The sequence below is a fragment of the Neovison vison genome, chromosome X, assembly GCF_020171115.1.
Source record: "Neovison vison isolate M4711 chromosome X, ASM_NN_V1, whole genome shotgun sequence".
Classification (NCBI taxonomy): Eukaryota; Metazoa; Chordata; class Mammalia; order Carnivora; family Mustelidae; genus Neogale; species Neogale vison.
The window spans coordinates 15,059,991-15,079,517 of NC_058105.1; the positions used below are offsets into that span (position 1 = coordinate 15,059,991).

The 19,527-nt window shown below is 47.6% G+C and overlaps 1 protein-coding gene across 4 annotated transcripts in view; it reads left to right on the top strand.

Moving 5' to 3' along the window:
* The window catches only part of ARHGEF6 (Rac/Cdc42 guanine nucleotide exchange factor 6), a 100,596-nt gene that overhangs the window by 21,605 nt on the left and 59,464 nt on the right, over positions 1–19,527 (top strand). For 3 of the 4 annotated variants that reach the window (XM_044235842.1, XM_044235843.1, XM_044235845.1), the window contains 3 exons: positions 10,865–10,949; positions 13,133–13,257; positions 14,417–14,618. In XM_044235842.1, the coding sequence (XP_044091777.1) occupies positions 10,865–10,949; positions 13,133–13,257; positions 14,417–14,618 (412 nt within the window). Of the gene's footprint in view, positions 1–6,024; positions 6,106–10,864; positions 10,950–13,132; positions 13,258–14,416; positions 14,619–19,527 lie in introns of those variants that run through there. The other variant, XM_044235844.1, reaches the window with a different exon arrangement.

The following is a 19,527-nucleotide window of genomic DNA, read 5'->3' on the forward strand; positions in this document are numbered from 1 at the left end:
TTATTTATTTGAGAGAAAGAGAGAGCGTGAGCATGAGAGAGAGAGAGAGAGCATGAGAGGAGAGAGGTCAGCAGGAGAAGCAGACTCCCCGCTGAGCAGGGAGCCCGACGTGGGACTCGATCCGGCGACTCCAGGATCATGACCTGAGCCGAAGGCAGTCAGTCACCCAACCAACTGAGCCACCCAGGCGCCCGAGAATGCAGTATTTTAACACCAAGAAATGTAACTACTTCTTTGGGGGCTTATGCGTTGTGATAGCGTGACTGGACATCTTTGCTGGAGCGTGACCACGTTGCATTCTTTGAAGACATGCTGGTGTTTGGGAGTGGGTTATGGACTGGGGAACATCTTGATTCGGGATTACAAAAGTACCTTCCAGGACAGACAGCAGAGTGGAAAAGAGTGGTTTTGGTAAGCCCATGGGTGACTCCTTTAGTTGACAGATTTTACACACTATCCGTTTTATTTCTCATCTTCCAACAGATTTACCTCTTGGTGCCTGCCGTATGCCAGGTCTTCAGTAAATTTTGTTAAATGAAGAATGATTGGATGGCTTCTTATCTTTTTGTTCTTGTTGTTGTTTTTGAGAGCATGTTTGGGAGCTGGAGGGGAGAGAGAGAATCTCAAGCGGGCTGCATGCTCAGTGGAGAGCCTTGATGTGGGCCTCGATCCCATGACTGCGAGATCATGACCTGAGCTGAAACCGAGAGTTGGATGCTTAGTGCCTGAGCCACTCAGAGGCCCCAGGATGAATTTTTAAGAATGTATTTTAGATAGCTTGTATATCTAAGAGTCTACATAGATTATCAAGAGTTGACTTTCATTCATAGAAATGACTCTTCAGTGAATGAAAATAAGGATAAAAAGAAAGCTAAATACTAAATTCTACAGTATTTACTGTTTCTTTACACCAAGCTAGAGTACCTGTTTCATTAAAAGAAAGAAAGGAAGATTAATGGTGTGTGAATTAGGTTCCATGTCATATGGAAGACCTTCTCTGCCTTTCTAGCCCTCAGCTCACTTCTTTTTTTTTCTTTAAGGTTTAATTTACGTATTTGTCAGAGAGAGAGATTGAGAGGGGCCGGCTGGCAGAGGGAGAAGCAGGCTTCCTGCTGAGCAGGGAGCCAGATGCTGGACTGGATCCCAGGACCCCGGGGATCATGACCTGAGCCTATGGCAGATGCTTAACGGACTGAGCCACCCAGGCGCCCCACACTTCTTATTTCTTATGTTACCCAAACTCTCTTGATTTCATTGGATTCTCAAGGTGCGACACTTGCGCATTAGGACTCTGATACTGGGATTCTCCCAAGTGATCCCAGGCAGTACCTTCACTCCTTTTGGTGAGATAAATGCTTCATCTGCATTCTTCATGACTCTCAATCACAGTCTTCCAAAGAAGAATTTTACCAAGTGATGGAAAAATAGATGTGCCCTGACTGATCAAGTTTTACCAGAAAACAAACAAACAAAAAATGACCTTTCCTCTGTCTTTGCTTCCAGGGAAGGCATGCCAGAAGGACAGGTGTTTCTAGTGGAAGAAATACCTGTTTAACTTTTTAAAAAGCTTTTATTTATTTATTTGAGAGAGAGAGAGAAAGCACGAGACGGGGGGGGGGAGGGTCAGAGGGAGAAGCGGACTCCCTGCCGAGCGGGGAGCCTGATGCAAGACTGCATCTGGGGCTCGATCTGGGGCTTGATCCGGGACTCCAGGATCATGACCTGAGCTGAAGGGAATCACTCAACCAACTGAGCCACCCAGGTGCCCTACCTGTTTAACTTTTAGGTGAAAAGGAAAGCACCATAGTCAGCAGGTACTCGTTCGCCATCTGGGTGCTGTGCCTGTGACATTGTGGGAAGAGCCAGCAGGTTTATGGGGAATCGTGGAGTTTAACAGTGTGGATGGCAGCATATGGTGAGGTATCCAAGTTAGTGGGTCCGGAGTCTAGAGTGTAACACAGAGTTCAGAAGAAGAAGCCTGTTGCGTACCAAGGTGTAATGTCTGGCGCAGACCCCGTGGAGGGGGTGGTGATGTCATCTGGGCCCCAAAGGACAGCTGGGATTCAGATGGTTGAGGGCACTCTTACGTAAGGACAAGTGTGCATATTGGAGAGAGGCACAGTGAAGAAAGTGGCTTCTGGGGCATATAAGTTGACAGTGGTGAGAAATGATGGGCTTGAGAAGAAATCCGAATGCCAGCCTGAAGACTGGGGATTGGATTTCGTAGGCACTTATAGACTGTGTTCCATTAGGCTGAGTGGCATGGAGGTTCATGGAAATTCCTCCCTTCCTGACCTGTCTGATTGGTGAGCTCCCGAATACCCACCTCGCCAGGTTCGGATTGCATCCTGCGTGTAAATCTTGTTTGAGATCAGATGGAGGAACCTTCATTCATTGATTGATCGATGTCTGTTGGGCATTGATGGGCATCTCTGAAAATGACATCCTTTTGAAAAGGTGACTCACCCATACACATAAGCAAGGAATGCCCAAGTTTGCCTGTTGAAGGTGATCTCTAAAGAAAGAAAATGGTTGTAACTTTGGCAAAACAGCGCTTCTACCCAGCTAAGCTGGTGTACGAGGGACTCGGGGCAGGCGGGCTGTAGGCTTTCGATTTGCCTCTCACCCCGTCTTGCTTCTTCGTGAGTTCTTTCGGCATATTTTGCCACATCCCACTGTGCTCTGGCTGTGACTCAGAGCCTGTTTTGGTGAGTTTGGCTTTACAGTGTTTGTCCTTTAAGTGATGTGTCATGGAACAGTTCCAAAAATATGGCCAACTCCAGCAAAGCGGTAAAATCCCACAGTTCTTTCCCCGCTTCCTTTCTCTGTCATGCGGAGGTCATGGCGCCTTGTGAGGAGAATGAAAGGCCCCAGTATGACCCAGGACAGGCCAGCAACTGCAGACTTGGCCCAAATTGGGCACGTAACTCCACGAAATAAATGCACAGCCTTGGACTTGGAAGCACCTTTGGTCATCTTACAGTCACGCAGCTTAGCTTTGCTGATGAGTGTGGGCGTGTTGTTAGGTCAGCTAACTGGTGTTTCCTGCAGAGTCATGTGGAAATTTGATTGTTTCTTCCTTAGTCTGATTCTTTTGAACTCTGCTGTCCTTTTGGCGATACTTTTTCTTCAGTTTTGATTAATCATCTGCTGGCAAGAGCTTCTAAACTTTCCTCATGTCATCAAATATTTATTAAGCACCTGCTTCTAGACATTCAGGATCCAGAAATGAGAAAGTTTTCCAAGAACTGGCTTCACGGGCCTTGCGTTTGAGGCCTGATTTGTGTTTAAGTTCCTCCGGCTGATCAGCCAATGAATGACTGTTTCTCGAGTCTCTCATACATCGGACATTGGTCTTGCTCTGTGGGGTGCAGTTTGGGCTTCCAAGGGTCCACCTTCTTGTTGGAAATCCAGAGCTAATCTTAACATCCACAGAATGAAAAGAGAATGTGACCTTGGTAGGTGGCTGAAGGCTTGAGTGTCTGGCGTCTCTACAGACTAAGAGGCTGGGGCAGTTCCAAAGAAAGAAGCCGGAGGGTAAGGCAGGGCAGAACCTTCTGGAAGGCAGCAGATTAAGGGGCTAGAGGATCTGCTGCAGAACGCAGCCTGCAGTGGTTCCTCTTTTCATGGTCCTCCTCCCTCGCTGATCTTTGTGGGGGGTTCATGTAACACCAGTCTCCCCCATGCGTGGACTCTGTAGTAAAGCTGTTGGTTCCTGTCTGCCCGTGGGAGTCTCCTCCTAACTGGCCCCATGAAACAGGCAGGACTTGTCAACTGTTAAAATTTCTGAGGCTCTTCTCACCGTCTTCCTGTGTATCACTTGATTCTCTAATCCTGCGCAGTTCTAGAATAAATAGTGCTTGGAGTGGCTAGGGTAATTGTTCATCCTTCAACTTGAAAGGAGAAGGAGAAAGTATAATGGATGTGGACATGAATCTGGGACCAGGCATTCTTCAGTGTAAAACGGAGTCTTTTCCAAAATTTGATTTGTAAGTTATTGTTCGCAACACAGAAAACCTTTTCCCCCTAGAAGCCAAGTTCTACGTGCTGATTAAGATTTCCGACTGGCCCACAGCCGTCTGGTTAGTAAGTGTGGCTGAGCTATAGAATTCACACACTAAGTGGCAGACGTGACTGTGTTTCTGGGAAAATGGGTTCTGCATTCCAGTTTGGAATGTCAGGAAATAAGTCCCCTTCCTTGACAGGGTATGGGTGAGGAGCTTGGGGAGCACACCCCCAGGCCTGGTGCCCAGATGCTGTGGCAGCTGAAGAATGACCCATCCACCGCACCCGTCAAAACTGGCAGCCAGTGTGGCTCCCTGGAAGGTTCTAGTGACTGGCATGTGGGGGCAGGGGGCTGGCCGCAATGGCGTCCGGCTGAGCAGCAGCTGTTTCTAGGTGCCCTGCTTCCAGTCCGGGGCTTGGCAAGCCCTTTTAACAAGGGAGATTTCATCTTTTCCTTCCCTTCATGCCTGCTCTCTTCTTGGTGAAATTACCGAAACCCAGTTATTCTGTCTCTTTCTCTTTTTAAATCTGCGACGGTCCTGGCCAAGATACCTGTGTCATTCCTTGTTCATCGCTCTTTCTGGAACACATAATACTCCATTGAAGAGGGGCGTCCGGGTGGCTCGGTCAGTTAAGCATCGCCGTTCTGCTCAGGTGGTGAACCCAGGGTCGGGGCACCCTGCTCAGTGGGGAGCCTGCTTCTCCCTCTCCCTCTGCCCCTCCCCATTGCTTGTGATCTCTCTCTCTCTCTCAAATAAATAAATAAAATCCTAAAAAAAAAATCAGTTGAGGAGAACTCCCTGTTGTGGAAAAAGTGTTTTTCTCCTAAAGGAGTGCTAACAAGGAAGAACGGAAGCCATAAGGCATTGCTGATGTTGCAGTGGCCCTCAGGGACAGGGTTTGGTGATGTCGTGAGGAGGTGTGAGATGAGGCGTTACTCTCAGATCTTCACTCCTGTCGCAGAAGCTCTATGGAGCTGAACTTCCTGGCTCTGGATTCTATAATGTTCAGGCAGTCTAGAAACCCCCATTACTTACGTAAAATGACACCATATAAACCCAGGGACAAAAGAACATTGATTGGTTAAAGCTGTCCACAGTCACAGCCCAAGTGCCACTAGATGGTGGCAGCAAGATAGAGCCAGAGTTTATAAATAGGTCATTAATTAATCAATTATTTTTAATTGTTTTTATAGAGGGAAGGGGTGAGGGACTTAAGAGAGAGAGAGAATCTTTTTTTAAAAAAAGATTTTATTTATTTATTTGACAGAGATCACAAGTAGGGAGAGAGGCAGGCAGAGAGAGAGGAGGAAGCAGGCTCCCCGCTGAGCAGAGAGCCCGACGCAGGGCTCGATCCCAGGACTCTTGGACCATGACCTGAGCCGAAGGCAGAGGCTTTAACCCACTGAGCCACCCAGGCGCCCTGAGAGAGAGAGAATCTTAAGCAGGCTCCACGCCTAGCACAGAGCCCAAGGGGCTCGATCTCACAACCCTGAGATCATGACCTGGGCTGAAATCAAGAGTCAGACGCTTAACCGACTGAGCCACCCAGGCGCTCCAGTAGATCATTTTCAAAATGACATTTTGAAGAAGTCTGCTTATAAACAGGTAGTAATTACATTAGCTTGTGATACCCCAGACTCACTTTGTTTTGACTGTGTACTATCCAACAAATTTCTAGTTCTGATTTGGCTTATTATGCAGATTTCTCTCTTGGGAGAGAGTAATGTTGGCTAGAAGATGGGACTATCCAATCTTATTAATGGTCTGTTTCTTGGAGCAGAAATTAGCAAATTGGCCATTTACTTGATGTGTTGGCCTTTTGTGAACTTGGTTAGAATGAGCCCATTCTCAAGAGCCATGACAATGGAAGACCAGATTCTGGACCTTGGGGACACAACCAGCGTGCCTGGTCTGGCCAAAGACATCTGTCACTTTTCACTTTCCAGATGGGAAACAGAGCTGCAAAAAAAGTGGTGTGACTTTCCCAAGGTGCTCACAGCTGCTCAGCAGTGACGAATCTGGGCTTGGAATCACAGTCTCTGGACCTTCACGCTGGAGCCCTTTTCAGAGACCGAGCTCATCACAGCCCCACACCCAGGTCCGATCTTATCCCCTGAATGGCCAAAATGGGCAGGTAGGAAGGAAACAAGAGAGGACCAGAGGGCAGGATTTGCTGTCTTTTAACTGTGCTCCCTATCAAATAGGAAGTTATCATTTAAAACCAGGCACAGTACAAGTGCCATCCACGGCATTCTAGGAGGGGGAGTGAGTGCCAGTGGCTCAGGGAGTGCCACGCCGTGGAGTGCCACGCCTGAGCTACGGGCATGATTTGGTGCTGACGTCGTGACCACTATTGGTGGGAGCTGTGTGGAAGCATCCCTGGTGTGTTCACAGAGCCACCTGGTGACGTATGACTAAGCAGCTCCGATTGGCTTGCTCTGGTGCCCCGTGTAATGACATTTCCTCCAAAGTTCAGGGGTTAACAGTGGCAGCGTGCTCAGCTGGGGGAATTGGAGAATGTGACTCAAGACGGGCTAAGTGAATTCGAGATTTTATTTAGCAGGAACAAGGGAGATATGGAATGTTCTTAAAACATTTAGAATCTGGGTATTTTTTTTTTAAAGGGCCCAAAGCAGAAGCCAGGTCCATGGGGTTCCAGTGCTAACAGTTGAGTGATGGAGCCTATTGTGATCACCCCAAACCCTAAATTAATTTGAACTGGAAGTCAACTGAACGGTTCCGAAGCCCCGTGACGTTAGAGACGTTCCCCCTGTTCTGAATGAGTATGCGGTGTGGCTTCTTCCCTGAACAAAGATGTGGCCAGGGCCACCACCGGTTATCTCAGGTGGTGAGAGCAGGGTGCCAGGGAGCGGTTTAGCATGGCCCTGGAAGCATGGGCCGGACCCCCTGGCGGGTGACCCCTCGCGAGGTGGAACTGGCAGCTCAGCGCAGCCCCGCCCTGCTTCCGGCCTGGTGGAGATCGGAAATGTTAACATGTACGGAAACATTTAGAGATTAAATGTCTTGTGGGGGGCCTGGGTAGTGGAGTCAGTTAGGCGCCCGACTTTCGGTTGAGGCTTGGGCTGTGATCTCAGGGTTGTACGATTGAGCCCTGCGTTGGGCTCTGCACTGAGCAGAGAGTCCGCTGGAGATTCTCTCTCCCTCTTCCTTTGCCCGCCCCCTCCAAGGGACACACTTTCTCTCTCTCTCTCAAATAAATAAAATCTCTTTTAAAATTTTATTTTTTAAAATATTTTATTTATTGGGAGAGGAGAGAAAGAGTGAGAAAAAGAGAGAGGGACGGCATGAGTAGAGAGAGGGAGAAGCAGAGTCCCGGCTGAGCAGGGAGCCCGATGCGGGGCTCGGTCCCAGGACCCCGGGACCATGACCTGAGCCGAAGGCAGAGGCTTTAACCCACTGAGCTACCCAGGTGCCCTAAATAAAATCTTTAACCGAAATAAAATGTCTTGTCTGAGTTCAGCTGCTGATGTAGAATTGGACCTTAGGTAATCTTATGTAAATTGGCCAGAAGTCTCTTTGATAACATCAACAGTTAACTCATATTTTGCACATTATATGTATTATATACTGCATTCTTAAAATGAAGTAAGGTAGAGAAGAAAATGTTATTAAGAACTCATAAGGAAGAGAAAAATACATGTATAGTACTGGGTTGTGTTTGTTGAAAAAAAACCCCACGTGTCAGTGGACCTGCGCAATTCAAACCCATATTGTTCAAGGGTCAACAGTACTTAAAAAGAAGACAAAACAAAACCCATCTTTCATGAAGTTTCTGTCTTTAAGATTTTATTTACTCATTTGACAGACAGAGATCACAAGTAGGCAGAGAGGCAGGTAGAGTGAGAGGGGGAAGCAGGCTCCCAGCTGAGCAGAGAGCCAGATGCGGGGCTCGATCCCAGGACCCTGAGATTGTGACCTGAGCTGAAGGCAGAGGCTTAACCCACTAAGCCACCCAGGCGCCCTGTTGTTGATATCCTTGAACCCTGCCTCATCCCACTGTGGGAGCGGGACCTTAAAAGCATCTAGCAGTATAGCCTGAGAAGCAACCCTTTCTTTCTTGTCTGCATCACAGTTGTGGTCAATGGAGGGAGGGAATCCTGCTGTTCATACGACCTTGGCAGATCCAATTGGAAACTAACCAGCTAATTTCTGGACCCAAATGGTAGAGAGAAAGTTCAGCTCATCTGGGACTCCGCTTCATGCCATACTAAGCAGGCTAGTGAGGCTTGCACAGAGTGGCAGCAGATGAAAAAGCACAGGCGGGGTAAATATGCAAATTTGCATTTCCTTTAACAAGCCCCAGTGCTTTGCAGATAGGAAAGGGGAATTGCTTCTCCATTTTGTATGTATAAATGGTTGGGATTCGCCCGAGGCAAATGGCCTGTCCCACAGCCTACTTCTCCTGGTTCTCCCCATGCCCACTCCAAGTTGGACTGTTCTGCTCTTTCCCAGCAGGGATACGATGTTCACTACCATGCAGTTTGAGGTTTGGAAGGGTGTGGTACTGTGGACGGGATTGCAGGTTATATTTGCTTTTTCCACTGCTCGCAAATCGTAGCTCTTGGGCTTTGCTTTCTGTACTCCGCCCTAGAGGCCTCTTCCAGCTCCTTCTGGTGTAGCTCCTTGTGCTACAGAACAGGCTTTTAGAGAGAAGAACAGTGTCCCTGGGTAAACTCAAGTTTATCGGGCTTTTCCAAAAAGGAAACTCTGTTGTTGCGGCAGCGCCCCTCCAGCAGATGCGGTGGCTGACTCTTGCTGATGATGTACGTTTCATTTTCTGATCAGGTGATTTGTCCTAATTCCAGCCAAGGGCCCGCGTGAGTGAATAACGCCAGTGTTGCCACATACGGGCAGTCAGTCAGCCTGGAGAGGGAGCAACAGAAAAAGAAAGGGGCAGGTTTTTTTTATCACTGCTTTTGCTCTCCTGCCTTATTCTGCTGATATTTATTTCTGCTTCTTATTTCGGACTCTCCCCATCTTCACGTGCACACACATATTCATGCTCCCATTAAGAATTATGGGCTAAAAATGAATGAATATTTTGCTTTGTTAGCATTTCGGTGTGCATGGCATTAACACTTCCCCACCGATGGGCCCTAAGGGACGTTCAGTGAATCTGGAATCCTCTGGGATACTAGGTTCTTTCTCCAGGGTCTGTTGTATCTTGTTCACCCAGACTTTGGCATCCTGAAACAGAATGCCTAATTATTCCTGGACAACTTTGAAGTTTATATTGGACTGTAGTGTCATTTGACTCCTGACTCTTGAGTAAAGGGCTCTGATGAGCCCTTTACTAAAAGTAGATTAGTGTGTCATTTTGGTTTTTATTTTTTTTCAAAGATTGATCGATCGATTGGGGGAGGGGCAGAGGGGGAGAGAGAGAAAATCACATGATCCTGAGATCACGACCTGAGCCCAAATCAAGAGGCGGCTGCTTAACCAACTGAGCCACCCAGGCGCCCCTAGTGTGTCATTTTTAGATGTGATTGGGCTCTTCGGTCGTATTGTTTTGACTGCAGAACATTCGTTGATTAAGTGAATAGCATAGTCATGAATCCCGGAATAGGCAGACTTCTCTAGGCTCATATTTGCATACAGTATCTAGGTTGATACTCCTTCCCAATTTGAAAAAAAATGGCTACTATATATTTTTGTTCTAGAGACAGAGTTTAAGTCTTGAAGAATATGTACACAAAGAAGAGAAAATTTTGCCTTGACGTTGTCCAGAAAACACACAGATTAGGAATTAATTGGGCCCATTACCAATCTTGTCCCACACAAAGAGGTACATTTTATTCCCATCACTACATCTGGGAAAAGAAGATTCAGACTTCTAGACTTCCTGGAATGAAATGTTTTTAGAAGGTACATTTCCATCCAGGATGTGGGTTTCCCATAGATAAGTATATCTACATCATTGGTTCGCAAATTCGTGGATTGTACCTATGTTCGAGGATGCTTCTAGTTTCAAATACATGTATGTGAGACTAGAAGAATTGTCCATACATTTTAATACATTGAATACATTTATAAATCAACAATTCGTTTGTATTTAAAACAACAGCTGACTGGTGTCTTCACTCGGGACAGTGGCCTATCAGAATGAAGGCAAAGTGAAATGTTGTATTTATTTCCTGTTTTGTTGCTGACAGTAGAGTACTGTTAGGAAGGCCAGAGGTCCCATCTGAAAAAGTCACCTGAGGCCAGGAAGAGCTGGCACAGGTTCAAATCCATGAAGATGGGCTGAGAGGGGCAAGGTCAAACAGCAGAAACCAGGCACCGAGGCTGGGAACCAAAGGCAGGCCTTGGAAAAGTTTGGGTGGCATGGAGTTGGGATCCCAGGCCATTGGGACCCAGTGGGTGGCAGCGGGGAGGACGGGGAGCAGAGGAACAGGCAGTGTGGACAGTGGTCTTACTGAATCCGGTGATTAAACCGTGCACTTGGAACATGTCAGAAAGGTTCCGCCCCCTTCTTCGCGGACCATCAGTACATCGTGTAGGTGACAGGTATGAACTGTAACCCATGCATTTGGGTTTTCTGGAACTGGCCTGAGGATTGACATGCTCAGGTCGGATGAGCGCATTTGCTTGTGGGTTGTGCTTCTTAGCTTGGCTCTCATTTCCCATCACCGCTGCGCTCTGACTCACCGATGGCCTCCCACATGTCATTAGGTGGCTCAGCTGCTGCTTTCACTTCTCCCAAAGGTGCACAGAGGTTTGGGTCTCAGCTTGTACATTTTTGTCTCCCAAGAGCCGGAGGAAGTGGCCGTTTGCTAGTTTGGTTTGCTGAGTTGAATACTTACGGTGTCTGACAGTTTCAATTTCCTTTCTCATAGGTATTCGATCCTGATGACCTTTATTCAGGGGTCAACTTCTCCAAGGTTCTGAGCACACTTTTAGCTGTCAACAAGGCAACAGAAGGTAAGCAGGCTTTGTGATTTATGAGTGGCGCGTGACATGTTTGGATCCATGGGCTTCTCATTCCCCTAGGAGCCAACTGTGGCCAGGACGGTTCGATCGGGGCACATTTCTCCTCTCCTGGCAAATAAATCCCAGTGGGGGTCACATGTCTTACTTGTCCATGGAGTAGGATTTTGACACGCCTCTCACAGATTTACTGCAACGCCCTTCATATAAGGATAAGAACCAAGAAAGCTATTTTGTTCAAAGCTGTGGAACAAGCCCCTGAGTGTTACAGGACAGAAAAGGAAAAGGAAAAGACAAGTTCTCTTTTTCATAAACTTCACAGAAGATAGTTGTTACTTCCCTGTCCCCCCTACTGACATGTTTTTCTCAGATTTTTGTATGTGTTTCTCCATGTAAAGGAAGCCATCAGTAACCTTGCACTGGAAATGAAACCTCAGGCTCCTAGTGAATGAAAAAAATCCTTTTTTTAAATTATTATTTAAACTTATTTAAACATTTAATAACCACTACATTGGAGGTACTGGATATAAATCTTAAAGAATGTAAAGAAAATGTGGATATCTTGGAGTATAACTTCACTCCTTCTGCAAGACAGCATCTTCTTACCTACAGCTGGATGGAAATCACCAGAATTAAAATGCATTGAGCAAAAAAAAAATGCATTGAGCCCTTACCACGGGTCTGAAACAATTCTAAGAACCATCGGTGGGCTCATCTTTGAAACAGTTCTAGGGGTAGGTATTATTAGTAGGTCCATATGACAGATAAAGGAAATCAGGCCTGCAGTTGCCCGATTAGCAAGTGGCAGAGCTGGGATTCAGACCTGCATCAGATGGAGCCCCGACCCTTCATGCCGGAGCATGGCTCTTGGGGTTCAGACTGTTGGAAAGTCAACAGGCTGTGTGCCCAGCACTGCCAAGCACCACAAAGGAAGTGTAAGATACAGTCCCCGCCCTTGAGAAAATGTCTATTTAGGAAGGCTCTACTTCCCCACGTGAGACGATTGGCGAACAAGAGCAGACAATGTAGTCAATGCCAAAGCTATCAAGTAATTACCATTTTAGTGAAAAGAGCTGTATATAATAGCAATAAGTGTAAAAATACTTCTCTGGAGTTGTTCTTTTGCTATTTGGGAAAAAAAATGCTTTTGAGCCATTGCAAGGCGCATAGCAGAAAGTACAGCTAATTCAAGGAACTATATTTAACACACACGACAAGCACCCAGGGCTGGGCAGGGAGGATCGTGTAATTCTAACATTATGCCATACAAATTATACGTTCTTTTGCCAAACTCTGCTAGCAGGTTTTACAGTCTCTTCCCTTGCCACAGATATTTATAAAATATAAGGAGGTGAAAGTTAAAACATCAAGGAAATTACTTGGATACTGAGCTTGTCGCCTAGGGAATGTTTGGGCTCTAGACTTTTGCAGTTTATGTCTTTTAAAAATAAATGGAGAGGAAAAGAACCCTCATTTGAATTGTCAAGAAGCTAGCTACTCTCTTTTGCACGCTGTCAGCATACGGAAAACATCCAGCTCAGCGCTGGTCTGATCAGATTTCACGAGGTTTCAAGGAAGGGAAGATTCTTGAATTTGAGTTTTCCAAAGAAGGATCCTCGGTGTCAAGATTGCATCTCTCCCCGACACACACACACACATTCTCTCTCCGATTCTCCTTCTCCCCGGCTCCCACCCCACCGACCCCACCCCCCAGCCCCAGGCTAGTCACAGACACCACACATACTGCTGCCTACGAGGACGAGAACCACCCAGATAAGGGTCAAAACACAAAGAGAGAAGTTTGAAATATTTCAAAGTAATAAGAGCCACAAACAGCTGTTTGGTACCCAATATAGTTCTGCCTTGGATAACAGGGCGTACTGTTGCCGCTGGTTCAAGAGGGGCCAGTGGTAGGGAAATGGGTTAAGCGAAAATGTGGCTTTGTCGCTGTTTTTCATTCTACTGGACAGCGATGGCCAGTAAGGTTACGCAGGAGGAAGCTGGCCGCCGGCATGGAGGGGGCGGGTGGTGCGGAATGAAATGCACTTGGCACGTCCCTAGCCGCAACCGTGCGGCCCCGGGAGCCTTTGATGATGTCCCAGGAAAGACGGCGTGCTCTGTAGCTGTGTTTCGGACAGGAGCAGTTCGCTTTATCTTGCCTTTTCTTCTTTTCACAGATCAGCTCTCAGAAAGACCATGTGGACGTTCCTCTTCTCTTAGTGCTGCTAATAGTTCTCAGACGAACCCACAGGGAGCGGTGGTGAGCGCACCTCCAGGCCCGCAAAGGCAGTCCAAGGCAGTGGTAAGTGCAGAACCCGATTCCCCTTGCCCGTTCTAAGATCCGTCGGATGAGACCCCCTGACCCGGTTTCAGCTGCCTCGGTGGTGAGACAGCTGGCCTCTGTGTTGGGGGCCTTGCCCCCAGAACGACTCTGGAACCCGGCTGCCAGTTCAGGCCTGTGGGGGTTGAAGCCCTCGAGTTCTTCCCCTTCCTCGAGCCGAGTGAATCCTTTCCTGCAGAAGGCTCTGCAAATGGAAGTCACTAGAACAACCTCCTGATGTTGGTTTCAGTCCTCATCTCTTACTTGCTCTCATTATCCTGATCGTCATTTCAGTTTTTCTCTTTGCGTTCCTGGGGAGCCTGTGAGGATCTCCCGCATTGGCTGTACCCTGTTGTCTTTGCATTTGGTCTTAATGGGAGCGTTTATCAGGGAGGAACCGCCTGTCTTCTGCTCGTTAGAGACTTCGTTCCTGTCAGAAGCCACCCACTTGCTCTAAGCCATCAAGAGCTCTTGCTTCCAAAGCACTTTAACTACTTCCAAAGCGCTTAACCTTTTGAGATCACGATCCCTTTGAGGAGCCGATGAACACGACGGTTCCACAGCTCTGGGACCCTCTCAGATTGTGTGCAGAATCTCTTGCCTGTGAACTTCGGGGGGTGTGTTTTGGGTAAAGGTCCGTTGTGCTCATCAGCTTCTCGAAGGCGCCCATGACAGCTTAACGACTCCCCACTCAGGTAACGAGGGGGTATTTGGTGTTTGCCAATGACTAAATCTTAGCCACTTTAAGATATTCTTAGCAATGGGGAGGTGGGTGGCAGATTTTATGGGTAGATTAGTACCTAATCTTGGCTGTGTAATTGTGTAAGATCGTGTCTGTGTGTGGGGTAGAGGCGGCTCATTTAAATAAGTACCTTCAGATAATTGGCGAGGGAGAGGGAGATGAGAGCTGTGACCCCCCCCCAGAATACACATTCTCACGAATGCAGAAGGTTACGTGCTCTTCCGAGGAGCTTACTAACCTCGCCCCCGCCAGCCACCTCCCACCCCATCCCACTCCTTAGCTAAAAACTCAAAACTGAGGGAGACCCGGGGTTTCACTTTACTGGCCTCCATTCATTTAATTTCTGCCCCTGCCCCATTTAGGGGGCCGCTTAATCTGGTGTGGCTTTTGTTTCTCTAGGAGATGACGGAAAATGGAAGCCATCAGTTGATAGTCAAGGCAAGATTCAACTTTAAGCAGACAAATGAAGACGAGCTGTCGGTTTGTAAAGGGGACATCATTTATGTCACCAGAGTTGAAGAAGGAGGCTGGTGGGAAGGCACATTAAATGGCAGAACAGGCTGGTTCCCTAGTAATTATGTCCGAGAAATTAAATCCAGTGGTAAGTAGATCTTTCAAAAGCCTGTTTGAGTGTGACTCTTGTACTTTCTTATGTTCCTACTGCGATGCTGGCCCTTTTACTGGGTTCCCAGAAACTATTTGTACTTGCACGTGCATGCCAACAATAAGGGTGGAGAACTGGGGGAGAAAAATCTGTGATTAGATATTTTGAAACAGTGTTGTATTTAGATTACATCAAGACAGCAAAAACCTTAAAAAGCCAAAGAATTCGAAGCTCAGACAACTGTTCTACCTTAACTATGTCCCCTTCTGTTTACTAATTCTAGCCCATGGAAGACAGTGCACAGTCCTTCCTGCGGCTCCAAGACTTACCATGGTAGAACACAATAATAAGAGAGGCCATGTGCTAACTTCCTTTTTTTAGCCCTAAGCTCTTTAAGCAGACCTAAGTCTAAATGCCTCCGGGATGTGTTCGAGAAATAACAATAGTAGGACTGCAAGCTGTCTGGCTGCTTTTATTCTGAAGAAGATTTTCCTTAACTCCTTGCGTACTGCTAACTGCTTATCCTCTTTCATAATATCCAGAGAATGCAATCTAATAATTCTTCAGTAGTCCTTCTAGAACTTTCTTAGGTAACCTCCTTGCTTTTTTATTATTTAAGAAAGTAGGCCCTGCCTATATTACCAAAGACCCCTGATGTATAAAGATATACACAATGCAGATAACATAGTGTTCACTTATTCACATTATTATATCTCTTTACTTCCCCAAAATACTCACCCAAGGGCTCCTTTGAGTGGTTAGCTCCTCAGTGCATTTTTTTCTTTCCTAGATGTCTTTATTGTTTTCTTAATGTCTCAAAATTAATACTATTAACGACTGTAATTGTAGGCTCATTGTAAATGAATTAAAACATTACAGAGATATATAATGTAGATAATATGAATCTTCTTTGCACCCTCCCCCAGATAACCACTGCTTGGAGTTTTTTTTTTTAAAGAATTTATTATTTGACAGAGAGAAACACAGCAAGAGAGGGGAACACAAGCAGGGGGAGCCGGAGAGGGAGAAGCAGGCTTCCTGCTAAGCAGGGAGCCTGAGCCCGAGGCTGGGATCATGACCTGAGCCAAAGGCAGCCACCTAACTACTGAGCCATCCAGGCGCCTCTGTTTGGAGTTTTTCCCCCGCCAAAGCATTTAAGAGAAAGTTTAGTTTTCTGTATTGTGTGTTCATTTAAGGGTGGCAGGGGTCTGGGAGAGGGCATCTCCTTTAATGGAATAAATGTTTACTAACAGATTTATAATTACATGTGTATGTGTAGACTTCTTAGCACTTATTTATTTATTTGACAGAGATAGAGAGATCACAAGTAGGCAGAGAGGCAGGCGGCGGGGGGGGGGGGGGGGTTGGGAAGCAGACTCCCCGCTGAGCAGAGAGCCTGATGCGGGGGCTCGATCCCAGGACCCTGGGTTCATGACCTGAGCCGAAGGCAGAGGCTTTAACACACTGAGCCACCCAGGCTCCCCTTCTTAGCACTTTTTAAAGATTTTGTTTTTAAGTAATGTCTGCACCCAATATGGGGTTTGAACTCAAAACCCCGAGATTGAACTCAAAACCCCGAGATTGCCCTCCAGCCTTCTACTCTACCCGTCAAGGCTCTATTGACTGAGCCCACTGGGCGCCCCTTATCACTTTTCATTACTGGGTATCATGACGTTTCTCCTGAGCCCTGAAATATTTTTCCGCGTCTTGCTTGGAATTTCCTTGGTTTTGATGATCCTTGCAGCTGATTCTTACCCCTTGCTACAGCTTTCAGTAACTGTGAGCCTGGTGGTCAGGGTCTATAACTTTCCAGATTCACACTAGCTTTGTTCCTTGATTCCATGTCTTCATCTGCAAAATTAAAAGCCACAGCACTTGCTGCCTTGCCTGGGAATCCCAAGCATTGTTGGGAGGACACGGGAAGTGGACAGACAGCATGCCTTTACCGTCATGTCCCTCACTGACATGCCTCGTAGCACAATCTGGCTGTTGGTGCCGGGCTTTGGACCCTTCCCTTCAAGTTTCTCGTAGATTCTCTTTGGTTTTGAGCTCAGTTTAGGACTCTCACGACAAGCTCTGGCTGATCTGAGCACCTAGGTAACCCTCAGAAGCATCTTACCCACCCGTCAAGGATAGGTCTGGACAGCGGGGGCCAGCAAGCAAGCCTGCTAGTTAAATGAGACCTCACTTCAACTCAGTAACCAGAGTGATTCTTTCAAAACAGAACTTGGGTGATGGCTCCCCATCCGAAAAAGAGTAGAAGCCAAGGTCATCTCACTGCTCTACGAGGTCCTCCAGGATTTGGCTTGCTGGTGCCCCTCTGCCGTCCTCCCTGACCTTTCTCCCCCTCACTCTACTTCAGCCACACGGACACCTGCGTCACTGGCTGCGCCTCTGCCCGGGACTCTCTCCCCAGATCTGCATGACGGGTTCCTGCACCTCCTTTAGGTCTTTGCTTACTTGTCTGCTTCACAGAACGGCTTTCCCTGGTCACCCGAGGAAACGGAACCTTATCCCCACGGCCCTGCTCCCCTCCCCTACTCTGCTTTTTGGTTTACTGTTTCGGTCTAATGTGGTATACATGTGCTGATTTATCTCGTTCTCTGTCTGTATCTTATCATTACAATGTACATGCCATGAGGACAGAGATGTTCTGTTTTGTTTAGGGTCAGGAAATCTCCGTGAAATGAATGATTACGTGGGGCAGGCCATCACGTTGTGTTTGGCTTGGTCACTGAGGGTCAGATACTGGGTAGCCACGATGCTGTAATAGTCTGTCCTCATGGACCCTGCCTCCAAGGACCTGACAGTCTAGCAGTCAAGCTAAGTGTGGATGTAACCAACTGGAACAGGATGGCACAAGACAGGTAACACAGGCAAAGCTCTGAGTCTAGGTAAGGTGCTGTTAGAGCAGTAAAGAATTGACTCTGTTAACGATAACTTGGGGGCGGGGGAGGGGGTAGCCCTTAAATTGGGTCTTGAAGGATGCCGAGAAGCTTCTGCAGTAGAAGGCTGGAGGGCAATTGTAAGTTAAGGAATGGAAGTCAGAGGGCATGGGGTGGGTGGTGGGGTGACTGGGGTCGTGGGGAAGGCAAGTCGAGAGAGTGGGGCCCTGGCCGGAGCCAGATGAAGAAGGGTGTCAGCGAAAAGCAGGGGATCGCGTGTGGTTCCAGGGGCTGGATGGCGGAGAAGAGGAGGGGGTACTCAATGAGGGTGTGGGGAAGCCAGCCCAGGCTCTCGCTGAGAGCGAGGCAGTCCAGGTAGTGGTATGGGCCGCTTTCGCGATAGTGGAGCGGAAGAAGTGGGTGGCTGCAGTAGACACTGTTAAAATCCAATCGAGAAAATTCGCTGATGACTTGTTATGAGCGAAAGGGAAGAGGTGCGTATAACTCCAAGTCTAGGGGTCCAGCTTGAGGGGAGCGCTTTAAGGGCATGTGGCGTTCCTTGCCACGACAGGCTGTCAGGCAGAGAAATGAGACATGAGTTTTGCTCTCGCGTTCCTAGTCTAGTATGGGGCAGGCGAGACCTCCTCGAATGTAGTAGGGTTAAGCTCGGTGATAGCGTGAAGTGCAGGGCACGCTGTGGAGAGTGGTGAGCTGAAGAGGAGAGCCTGACTCTCAGGATGTGCCGGGCGATGGGGTCTTACTCATCTTTGTCAGGAGATGGTTGACTCGTGCTGAATTCCATTAATAGAGAGGAGAGGGTGAGGAGGGGTGTGTGTGTGTGTGTGTGTGTGTGTGTGTGTTTCTGTTGGGTGGGTGGTCAGCACCGAAGAGGAAGACTTGCTTTGGACATGGGGAGTAGAGGTGCCAGAGAGTCGTAGTTCGGATGATTTCTAGCAGGTAGTTGTCCTTACGGATGTAGGGTCCGGGGGAGAGCGAAAGGCTAGAGTTGAAACCGACAAAAAGTGATGATGAGGTGGAAACTCCGGAGCAGATCGGCAGTGGATGGGGAGTGCGCTGTGCGTGGAGAGATCCAGAGGGGCTTCACGGAGGAGGCGGGCTTTGAGCTGAGCGCTCAAAGGCATGGAGGCTATGGGTAGGCGCAGATGAGAGGAGAGGACAAGCCAAGCCACAGTGATTGGTGGGGACGGGACAAAGGCCACACAAGTTCGATGCCGTGCTGTTTCGTGCTTGGTCTAGAAAACACCTGTCAATTTTTCATTTCTTTCCACGAAGCTCTTACTGATGTATAAGCTGAGGAAAGAAGGTTTGTCTTGAAGGAGTTTTTAAAAAACGATTCAGAGGTGAAATACATCTCTCCTAGAAAAGAAACTGTCCATTTCGAGTTTTAAACTTGGCGGCCACACAACCTTGCGGGTCATGGATGAAGTTCGATCAGGCATGGAACTAAAGGACTCTCATGATCTCTGTCTACTTATGATTGGGTCAGATGTGTAACACTGAGGTCACTCAAATCGTCCGTAATTGTGACCAACTCATTCTTGGTAGCCTTGGGTACCTCCCGCTCCTTTAGGCGGACTTTGTCCATTCCTTTCTGTTCTCTTAAAAACAAAAGCAACCAACCCTAGCCCCGGGCAAACCCTCGCCCTGCAGATTGCTGGGCTGTGGGAGTTCTGTGCAGTTTCCTTCCCTGGAGCCTGTCGCCCGACTAGAGCACTTTGTGCTCTGGTAACTGCCCTCGGGGAGTGGTATTTTAAGTTTTAGAATCTGCTGTAGCTTTTGTCTAGGAGATAATTATGGTCAAAGCCCTGGGGGCAGCTTCTTCCCTCTGTTCAGGACGAGGCTGGTTTCAGAGTTCTCGCGGAGCCCCCAGTCTCCTACGGTAGAAACTTTAGAAATAGCATATTTGAGTATGTGGTGCACACACACGTGTAACTCCTTTCAACGTGAGCTTGAGGCTGAAGATAGAGTAGGTTTTTGTGACCGTGAGGGTAAAAGCCTCT